At 53.2% G+C, this 10,983-nt stretch overlaps 1 protein-coding gene across 3 annotated transcripts in view; it reads left to right on the plus strand.

Annotated features, from left to right (window-relative positions):
* Positions 1–10,955, plus strand: part of TMEM163 (transmembrane protein 163) — a 331,185-nt gene extending 320,230 nt beyond the window's left edge. For 2 of the 3 annotated variants that reach the window (XM_070799912.1, XM_019973637.2), the window contains 3 exons: positions 27–138; positions 8,515–8,656; positions 9,974–10,955. In XM_070799912.1, coding sequence (XP_070656013.1) covers positions 27–138; positions 8,515–8,656; positions 9,974–10,034 — 315 coding nt within the window. In that variant the 3' untranslated portion in view covers positions 10,035–10,955. Of the gene's footprint in view, positions 1–26; positions 139–8,514; positions 8,657–9,807; positions 9,872–9,973 lie in introns of all 3 variants that reach the window. The other variant, XR_011569628.1, reaches the window with a different exon arrangement.
* The last annotated feature ends 28 nt before the right edge of the window (positions 10,956–10,983 follow it).

Consider the following 10,983-nt stretch of genomic DNA (forward strand, 5'->3'; position numbering starts at 1 on the left):
TTGAAATCTGGAACTTCCTCTTCTAGGATGATTTCCTGTTCAGCGTCTCCATTTTAAGTGGGATCCTGTGCAGCATCCTGGCTGTGCTGAAGTTCATGTTGGGGAAGGTTCTGACCAGCAGAGCACTCATAACAGATGGTGAGTAAGGCCAGTGTGCCTGGCCTCTGGGGGCTGAGCTCACAGTGAGGGAAGGTGCTGTTTGGGTCACTTTCAGCTGCTCGTCTTGCAGAAGAGCTCAACAGCTTGGAATCTGTTCCCCACTGTTCTCCCTTCCCCAGGCTGTTTCGTGATTCTCAGGGTTCCCTATCAGGGCAGATGTTTTGTGCCTGGGAATTGAATACGCTCTTCCTAAAGCACCTCCACCCAGACCTCCTAACAGGGTAACTCAGGGCTTGCCTCCTAATCATAGAGCACAAAGGGCTTCCCAGAGTCTTGTTTGTTGTGCATCACTCCAAATAAAAAGCAAGCATCTTCCCTGGATTCTATGAAGGTCTGGTGTGTGCTCCACACCCATTTCCCCCTTACCTGGGAGTTCAGGTAGCAGTGACCAAGGCTTCGCTGGGGAAATGAGCCATGTGTACTTTGCTCAAAACCCGAACCAGGTCTACGTGTCCCTCTGTGTCCTGTGGGTCAGGAGGAGCCTCCTGTGTGGCCTTTGGGCAGACGGAGAAGGGTGTGTGAAAGTAGGAAAAGCACGTTTCCGTTTTTGCACACTAGTGCTGGCTTGTAAACTAGAAACGTGATGAACACAACCTCCCGGCTGTTTTCGTTCTCTTTATCCCAGAGCGTGTGAAGTTTCTGAGGGTCGGGAGTAGAGACGTGCGCCCCTGTGCCCTGGGGTCAGCGGTCACAGGGTCCTAGCTGGTGGGCTGGTGGATGTACCTGCACAAAGTAGAGCAGAGATTGTAAGATTTTTTTTCCCCCTTAGCCGTACCACGAGGCTTGTGGCATCTTTGTTCCCTGAGCAGGGATTGAACCCAGGTCCCTGGCAGTGAGAGCACTGAATCCTAACCATGGTCCACCAGGGAATTCCCATGATTTCTTTTTAAAGAACCACTCCCTGCTCCTCAGAGGTCCCACCTATGTGAAATATGTGGATGCAAACATGTGTGGGCGGCTGCATTTCCTTAACATGAAGGATGGGAATGCGGGCCTGGGGGGAGGCTGCACTGGTCAACACAGCGTACATGCTAAGTCACCCAGTCATGTCTGACTTTTTGTGACCCTGTGGGCTGTAGCTGACTCCTCTGTCCATGGAATTGTCCAGGCAAGAATACTGGAGTGGGTTGCCATTTCCTCCTCCAAGGGATCTTCGTCTTCGCCAGCCAGGGATTGAACCCATGTGTCTTACGTCTCCTGCGTGGGCAGGCGGGTTCTTTACCACTAGTACCACCTGGCAAGCCCTGCATTATTCCCATAAGTCTGTCCTACATTACACCCTAAAGTCACAGAGCCTCTGTGCTGACAGAGCATCAGCACTTTCTCTGTTTGTTTGAGTACAGCTGAGATGCTGGACTGGGGGCCCCAGCAGTCAGACCATGGCCCCCAGCTGCCAGGCAGGAGGCCCTGTCCCCTCCCTACCCGTGACCCTGAGGCTTAACCCCTTTCTTCTCAGAATAGTGGGACCTCTCCCATGACAGGCGGCCTTCCTTAACATTTTAAGAGAAGTCCCTGATGATAAGTATGTGTTTTCTAATGAAGTGACTCCGGATTCCATAGTTTTCACCTACAAAACTATCCAAACACATAAGTGGTCTTCCCATCTGCCTCCTGAACCCTCAGGAAGGGGTCATTACAAGGAGGAGTGAATAGTTTAAGGGAAAATTGTCCCACAAATAGGCAAAGCGGAGACAGGCACTCCTCAGGCAGAGGGAACCGAGGTGGGAGGGAGCCTGTGGCCTCGAGAGGGGGTCGGGGGTTCCTGTGAGGAAGGGTCACAGGGTGAGGGGCCCTGCCAGGTGGGCAAGGGTGGAGCATTCGGTATGCCAGGTCAAGCGCGGGATTTTGGATGTTTTGTTAAATATTTAAGCAGATGAGGGGTGACATGGTGGATGTTTCTAAATGACCCTTCCGGCCAACAAGGTGGAGAACAGAGCAGAGCAACTTCCGGGAGGGAGAGGTCTCTGGGGAGCCCAGGGGGTGGTGGCCTCAGTGGGTGAGGGCAGAGGGCTGGGATGTGGGGGAACTGAGGAAATGTCGGTGATGTTTATAAAACGGGCAGAGCTCAGGGATAAACAGGCCGTGGAGGTTGAGGAGAGACAGAGCAAGGCTGTTGCAAAGTGTGGAGGCAGCACCCCCACCCCCAAGCCCGTCCCATGAGCCTCGTTGCCTGGGGGTGGGGGGGAGGTTTGGCACACTCCGCAATCCCTCACTTAGTGGGAGTATCAGCAAAATATGCAGTAGTAATTACAGCCTCCTGCTAATTGCATTGTCTGGGATCCTGATTTTCCTCATTCATTGATTAGCAGAACCATCTGTAATTATGTCCTCACTTGGGGAGGTAGGGGTCAGGCTAGGATTCAGGAGCCCGGCCTGGGCCTGCCGTTCATGTTGGCTTGGCCCAGGGCAGGGGAGCAGGCCAAGCGCTTTCCCTCCAAGAAGGAAGCAAGTCCAGCAAATTGCTTCTGGTGCCGAGAGGCCAGGGGGGTCTCACTTGTCACCTGGTGAGGCAGCTGCTTCCCAAGCTGGTGTTGTGTGTGAAATGGGTGGGGCCGTGTGTGCACTGGGCCAGGCTGACTCCACCAGATCCGGTGTCCCTGGGTCCTGTCCTTACAGTCAGGAAGCATATCTCCAGGGAAAGAGGGGCAGCAGGGTGCAGGTGGATTCCAGACTTCCCCATGCTGTGCAGGAAATCATGTCTAATTGGGTTTTCTTGCTCTGGATATTTAGTGATGTGATAGCATGCGATCATGGCTATCAGGACTAGGCTGAAGCTGGCTATGTATTATTTAAGACAAAATGATTTTGTGCAGGAAGTTAATACTACAAATCAGACAGAGGAAGATTGTGGCAAGGTCCCTGGGGGCAGTTCTAAACCCTCGAGGGGCCAGGGTTCTGGCTCCAGAGCTGCCCGCAAGACAGCTGGAAACCTCTCTGAGTTGAGGGGCCTGGGCTGACTCTACCCAGAGCCTGTGGTGCTTTTCAAGTACATGAATAACTTTGAATCAGAATTTTCTGCATAAAATCAGTATGTGCTTAATTATATATATGCTTATCTAGTCATTAAAGCCAGACCGTTAGAGCCTCTAATCAAGATCGCCTTAGACGTTCTTATGTGTTCTGAGGTGATGACAGCATTTACCTTTTGCAGCTGCTCTGTTTTTTGTTTTTTTTTTTTTTTAATTAATTAATTTATTTTAATTGGAGGCTAATTACTTTACAATATTGTAGTGGGTTTTGCCATACATTGACATGAATCAGCCATGGGTGTACATGTGTTCCCCATCCTGAACCCTCCTCCCACCTCCCTCCCCATCCCATCCCTCAGGGTGATCCCAGTGCACCAGCCCTGAGCACCCTGTCTCATGCATCGAACCTGGGCTGGCGATCTGTTTCACATATGATAATATACATGTTTAAATGCTATTCTCTCAAATCATCCCACCCTCGCCTTTTGACAGGGGACATGGGAATGAGCTTATGGGCATGGGAGTTTGGGGTGGGGCCCCATAGGAGGTGAGGGCAGGGCCCCGGGGGTAAGGGACTGATGGGACCTTGTGGGCCGCTTTGGTAAGCTGGGAGGTCTGTGGGTTGGGGCTGTGAGCTTAGGGTCCTTCATGGGGAATGGCTGTAGCTGGGAAGGCTCTAGAATCCTGGAGGATGCGGAAGGGCAGATACAGAATTGTCCCCTGGTCCGGGTGTGCTGGTTCCAGTGTTTCCGCCAGGCTCACAAGAGGTGCGGCTGAAATAAGCCATAACCAAAGGTGGGCGGAGAAGGTCAGATGCTCCTGGAGGGGATGGGTGAACGAGGTGAAAGTTCCATCCCCTGTAGGGGCAGGTGGGTCCCCGCACTGTCCTGGGCTGGCTGAGCCCGGTGATTTGGTGGAGCGAGTGGACATCTAGTGGCCGTCTGGGGGAACCTCACTCTCTACACTTACTGAGCTCCAGCGGGCTCGCTGAGGGCTCCAGGGCTACTGTGCCCACGATGAAGTTGGAGCAAGAGGGGTGTAGGATTCTAGTCTGCGGGGGCAGAGGCCATCTCCTTCCTGTCTCTGCCTTTCCCTGGCCACCCCTCGACACAGAACTCCCCCAACTTTGAGGATGCTTGAGAGATCAACTCCAGCCCAGGTAGCCCCTGGACAGAGTAACGGCATCTGTGGATGCTCTCTGTGGCCCTCTGTGAGAAGATGTGGGCTCCAGAGACTTTTTGGATTCTGTGCGTGCTTGTGTGTTAAGTCGCTTCAGTCGTGTCCGACTCTTTGTGACCCTATGGACCGTAGCCCTCCAGCCTCCTTTGTCCATGGAGTTCTCCAGGCAAGAATATTGGAGTAGGTTGCATGCCCTTCTCCAGGGGATCTTCCTGACCCAGGGATCGAACTTGTCTCCAGCATTTCCTACATTGGCAGGCGGATTCTTTACCACTAGCGCCATCTAGGGTCTGATTCCATTTGTTATTAATAAAAAGAATAGGAGGATTCAAGGGACAGCCAGAGGCAAGTGGGTGAATGCCAGACTCTTATGATGGGAGAGGGGAAACATTGATGATCACGATGTGTCAGAAGACAGGAGGGAAATATGACCTCACCGTTCTCAAAGTGGACCTGCTGTCCCTCTACTTGGGGAGACTGGAGGCAGAATGGAGGGTGTGATGTGCAGAGGCCGAAACCAGGGGCGGGTCAGAGAGGGAGGAAGTTCCAGGTGCCCTACATGCAAGGAGCTGGGAAAGACTCAGCTGGCACCCAGCTTCCCATGAGGTGACAGAAGGCTGGAGGGGCAGCAGCTCCATGAGCTGAGTGGAGAACAGAGACAGAAGGGAAGCAGAGTCTACTTCCTCATTATCTAGAGGTGAGTGAGCCTGGAGGAGCCCCAGAAGGTCACACCACAGGGGCCTGGGCTGCAGCCTCGCCCCAGGCACCCTGAGAAGAGGCACCCAGGGAGTCACCTGCCCCTGGCCTCCACGGCGGGGAGGTGGAAGGCTGAGAGATCTGGCCTTGGGACTTGGTGTGGTGGGGCACATCTCGGGTGAAGTTCACGCCAGCCCTGCCCTCCCGCTCCCCCCAGGACACCCAGAGGAAGCTCCTTGTCAGACTGGCTATCTATCAAGGAGGCCTCAGTGGGTGAGGGGTGGGAGGCTCACGATGGGAGGTGGGCAGAGATCCCCAGGTACACACAGCGGGGCAGGAGAGGCCTGCCTGGAACAGCCCTCACCAGCCACAGGCGCCCAGCAGGTCCTGGCCTCCTTTTCCACATAGTTCCCTGGACTGGCCTCCCAAGGATGTGGCCCCAGTTAGGGGAAGGTAGAGGGGTTTGCCTTTCCTCATCCTTGTTGCCTATATTGAGGTGGTACTGGGTTGGAGAGGTCCACCAGGTGTGAACCTTGTGGAGTGGGGAGGTTGACTCTCCATACAGCCCCCAACCACACCCCGAAGTCCCGGAGTAAGCCCTCTGTCTCTCAGTGGCTGTCTACCCGGAGCTCCAGCTGCAGGCTCTGCCTTGGTAGGGAGACCCCAGGGCCCGGGCCGTGGAGGCCTCATCTCTCTTGGGATAGCTCAGCCCGGCAAGTAGGCATCCTCTTGGCAAAACTGAGGCCCTTCTGTCCATCTGTGAGTTCAGTATGAACGCAGCAGTCAGTCAAGACCCTGAACAGTGGCAGCCTCCATTCTGGGACTCAGAATACAGCAGGAAAGAGACAAAACTCCTATCTATAAGCTACATTTCTGGTGGGAAAGAGAGGGATGTTTGTAAAAAGAAAAACGGTAAAACAAACAAACAAACAAACAAAAAAAACACCATGTGATGAAGAGCCCTGGAAAACAGTGAAGGAGGGCCAAGGACGAGAAGGTAGGAGGATGTGTCGGGGCTGAGTGCAGGCTGGGGAGGAGGCGGCCTGGGAGACCCCAGGAGGAGGAGTCCAGGGGGCGGGGCTGGTCAAGTCCAGTGTGGCCGGAGCACAGGGGGTGGGGACGTCGGGGGACCTGACATGGACAAGGCTGGAGGGGCTGGTCACGCACGGCAGGGCTTGTCGGCCGTGAAGAGTCTGCGCAGGTTCCAGGGTGGGCAGCTTGCCTACTGGAGGCTCTTGGCTGCTGTCCACTACCATGGTCACTCTGACTACTGTGAGGAGGGAGATGTGGGTAGGAGGGGAAGGGGATGGAGGAGGGGGGCTTGGGCTGGGGGTAGATGGAGCATGACTCTTAGAGTGAACGGTTGACAAGAATGACTTGATGGATGGATTAGATTTGCGTGTGAGGCAAGTCCAGGATGGACTCCTAGGGTTGTAGCTTCAGCAGCTGGGTGGATGGGGGCGCTGTTTACACAGAAGGTGGCTGAAAGGTAGGTCATTTGGAGGCAGAATTTTTTGCTCTGAACATGTTCAGTTTGAGATGCTTCTGTGTCTGCAGCTGAGGGGGAAGGTCAGGATGAAAGAGAGCTAGGGAGACGCTGGCTTATGGGATGGAGGTGAGAACCTGCGGGGAGAATGTTGATGGAGGAGGACTTCGGGAGACTAAGCCAGGAACTCGGATGGGGGTGACTAGGAGGATCCAGTGAAGGAGAGTGAGAAGGAGCAGCCTGGAGGGGGAAGAGAGACAGTGGCAGAGGGTGGTGTCACATGAGGCTGGAGGGAAGCATTCCCAGGAGGGTGTAAGACGAGGACGGGGAGGCAACCATGGCACGTGGCAGCCTTGAGCCATCCATGACCAGGGAGGGCTCAGGGGAGGGGGATCTAAGGGTGGGGTAGGGTAAAGAGAACGGGAGGTATGCTTAACGGGGGTAGACAGCTCTTCAGGGAGTTTCACAAAGGGAGGTAATGAATGGGGGTTATGTTGGGGGTGGTATGGAATCAAGGGAGGAGGTGGAGGTTTATCCCAGTGGGAGTGATCCAGGAGAGGGAGAAGAAATTCAAGAACAAAGTCCTTCAGTGAACAGAGACAAAGGCACTGGTCTGACATAGAAACAGGGGTAACTGGAGAAGCAGCTGAGGATGTGGGGACAGACGGCACAGGTGAGTGATGGGTTTGGTGTTGGCAAGATGAGGTATTGTGATCTGCACCTGTGTGCTCTAAGACATGCGAGGCCGAGTCCTCAGCTGCGAACTGGAGCAGGGAGGTGTTGGAGGTCTGAGGGGAGAGAAGTGTGTGTGATGCAGACACCAGAGATGACCTTGCAGTCCTAGCTTCATCTGGGTCCCGTTGTGGGAGGCAGCCTGTTGAGGTCTACCCGGTGGATCCTGAGAAGGGATTTGGCCTAAGTCACCTCTACCCTACACTCTTCTTCCTTTTCCCCTGCTCTTCATTTAGAACGTCTGCTAGTGGTACAGCCCCCACTGAATGCATTTAAGATTGATCTCAATTCTCCCGCTGGAACCTGGAATTACCGCTTTTGAGTTCAGCAGAAGCGTGGTGCCCTCACACAGGCCAAGCTGCCTGAGAACGGAGCAGGACCTGCTGTTGGAGAGGTTCCTGGCCTGCCCAAGCAGTGTGGGCCTGCCTGCGGCTGCTCTTGGGGCTCAGTTACACTGAGGCAGGCAAGGAGCCTTGTGGCTCACACCTCAGTGAGCCCCTGGGAGCCCCTCTAAGCCGTTCCCTCTCGTGTAGCCTTGGGAAACCTACAAGTAGACTGGAAGTGCAATGTCCAAGTTGTAGGGACCCACTGAGTTGACGTGTGGGGAGGAGATGGTGATTGGGGTGTGTTGTGTCCAGTTCTTGTTTGATTGCGGTTTCTGTAGCTAATTCGAGACTTTGCATGTCCTTCCTGTAGTATGAAAAGCCTCAGGTGACTTAGGGAGACTGTTGGGAAAGGATGTGGGTTCTGGTATCACCCACCCTTGCCCCTTTCAATCCATGTAACTCTGGTCAGTTTGTTGAACCTCACTCATTCTGTTCAACTTAAGTCTTATTATTGGTAAAATGGGGGTGATAATCTGACTTGACAGAATTGAGAAGATCCCATCTCTGTACTTGCCTAGCAGACATCAGACAGATGTGAGTCCCTGAGCATTGAATGTGCCCCGTGTGTTCAGCAGGCCTGGTGCCCCTCCCCTCTCAAGACCTGCGTTCTAGCGTGTGGGAGGGAGGCGTTGGGAACCACACACAGGCTACATCATGAGCAGGAGTGCCTGGCAGGGGATGGACACTGGTAATGGGGGTGGTAACTATCCAGGGCGTCTCTGGTGACATGAGTGGAGACTTGGCAAGCCACGTAGGTGTCTGAGGTGGTCGCTGCCGCTTGCAAAATGCTTCTGGAACATTCCTTCCAGCGCACGCTCTGGAATGCAGAGGCACACTTGGCATTTGGGGGGTTTTCCTTGTGGCCACGCTGGGCACTGACCTCAGCCTCTCTCTGCTTCCCTTGCAGGGTTTAACTCCCTTGTGGGGGGCGTGATGGGCTTCTCCATCCTTCTGAGCGCCGAGGTGTTCAAGCACAACTCGGCTGTCTGGTACCTGGACGGCAGCATCGGCGTGCTGATCGGCCTCACCATATTCGCCTACGGGGTCAAGTAAGTGCTGCTTCCTCTTTGCCCTCTGGGCGGCCAGGGGTGCTGTATTCCCCACTTCTGATAACTACGTCCTGTCCCTGTGACCCTCCTGCTCCTGGGCGAGGTCGGGGACTGGAACAGTCCCGAGCAGCCGTCACACATCCTTGTGGCTGGGAGAGAAGGGAGGTAAGTGGTCCTCCCTTCAACTCTTGGTGCCAGAAGATCAGTGCCCCTTCCTTCCTCTATAGTGAGGGTCATGATGATGCACCAGGCAGGCCTGTGTGGTATCCTCACCCGTTAGCTCCCTCTGCCACCTGAGGCAGTCGGTGGGGAGGTTGTAGAGGGGGCTAAAGCCCCCAGATTGAGAAAACTTTTTCTTAAAGGGACTTTGTGCACAGGGATGCATGTAGAAAAACCCACCCAGGCCTTGCATTCTAGTCCAGCCCGAGGCCACTCACTAAAGTGCCCTGTGGGCATCACTGGCTCTGTACCCAGCGTCCAGGCTGGAGTCAGCCTCTGAAAACAGTTTCTCAAGCTTTTAAGTATTAACACACCCACCTCTCTCTCCCACCAGGATGGCTTTAGTACAAGAGACAGTAAGTGTTGGTGAGGTTAAGGAGAAATCAAAACTCCATATTCTGTTGGTGGGGATATAAAATTGTTTAGCCATTTCAGGGATAGGTTAGCAGTTTCTCAAAGTGTTAAACACAGACTTGCTATTTGGCCCAGCAGTTCCACTCCTTGGTACATAATCCAGAGAAATGAAAACATATCCATGTAAACACTTACACACAAACGATCGTAGTGGCATTATTCACAGTGGGCAAAAAGTAGAAAAAACTCGTATGCCCAACATACAATCCATATGCAGGTTTTAAAGAACACAAATGTCCATTGATTAAATAAAAGGTGGTAGAGACACAGTGGAGGATTTATTCAGCCAGAAGAAGAATGAAATACTGATTTGTACCACACGGATGAACCTCGAAAATACACCCAATGGAAGAAGCCAGTTACAGAAGGCTACATGGTGCATGATTCCAGTTATAGTCAATACCTCGAATAGGCAGATCTTTAGAGAAAGTAGATTAGTGGTTGTTGCGGGGGGTAAGGTAGGGTGATTGCCAGTGAGTTTGTTTTTTAGGGGGGTAATGAAAATGTTCTGGAATTAGGTGGTGATAACAGCTGCGCTGCCCGTGTGTACACTAAAAACCACCGAATCCCAGGGATGTTATGGTATGTGAATTGTATTTATGGAAACAAAGCCCCCATCTGTTCCCCAAGCCCAGGGCTGTGGAGGGTCCTTGTTGGGGTGACTGGTCCGCTTCCTCCTCGCAGACTCCTCATCGACATGGTGCCCAGGGTGAGGCAGACGCGCCACTACGAGATGTTTGAGTGAAGGTGGCCCGCGCCGGCCGCCCCGCCACTGCATGAAGACTGTCAGGACCAGGAGACGTTTCCACGCAGGCAGACGGTGCCCATGTTTAATTGAACATCAGCTTCTCTCTCGGAAAGCTTGTGCTCAAAGGAACGAGGTCTACCCCGCAGGTCATACTGCCCTGCTCTCCTCCCACCACCACCCCTGCCTGACACCGTAGGACAACACTCACTGAGCGGGGACCCTCCGCGGGAACTGACCTCGTCCACCTTCTGCTATAAAACAGGTTCGTGTGGGGAGGGTACACGCCCTTCTGTGGTGCTCCCAGCCTGACATGGATAGTGACTCACCAGGCCCACCTCCTCGGGGCTCCACGTGGGCCGAGTCTCTGGTCTCCTGGCAGATTTTAAGAGAGGACCGTACCCTTTGGTCCTGCACCCCTTTCCAGAACCATCGTGTAGATCACCTCCTAATTTCTATCCGTGTATTTCATTCGTTTCATACTGTTTTACTAATCCTCAATCTAAACACTGGATTTGTTCTAAAGGAGACCATTCTATTTTTAAAGTACTTAGTGATAGATGTATGAGCTTTGCATGGATCAAACTCAGCCCCAATCCTTTCTTGTACGTTCAGAGCCCAAACATATATGTGTAAACACAGGATCCCTTTTGGAGAGATGTGAAACTACAGTTTATTTGTAATAAATTATATAATCTATCCATAGATGCATAGATCTATATGCTGTGTGAAGTGGTAATGGTACATCACAGTCTACTCGTGATGGCCTCCTCCTCTGTAAGGAATTAGATGTTCTCGGTTTATGTAGCGTTGGTCGTAGACTCTGTACAAAACAGCTCCCACATGCAACAGTCTGTCCCAGCACTGCTGCTTGTCCAGGCAGCGGTGACCAATAAAGACCTTTTCCTGTTTTGTATGGTATGGGGAGGTGATCGCCAGAGTTGTCACT

The sequence above is a fragment of the Bos indicus genome, chromosome 2, assembly GCF_029378745.1.
Source record: "Bos indicus isolate NIAB-ARS_2022 breed Sahiwal x Tharparkar chromosome 2, NIAB-ARS_B.indTharparkar_mat_pri_1.0, whole genome shotgun sequence".
Taxonomy (NCBI): domain Eukaryota; kingdom Metazoa; phylum Chordata; class Mammalia; order Artiodactyla; family Bovidae; genus Bos; species Bos indicus.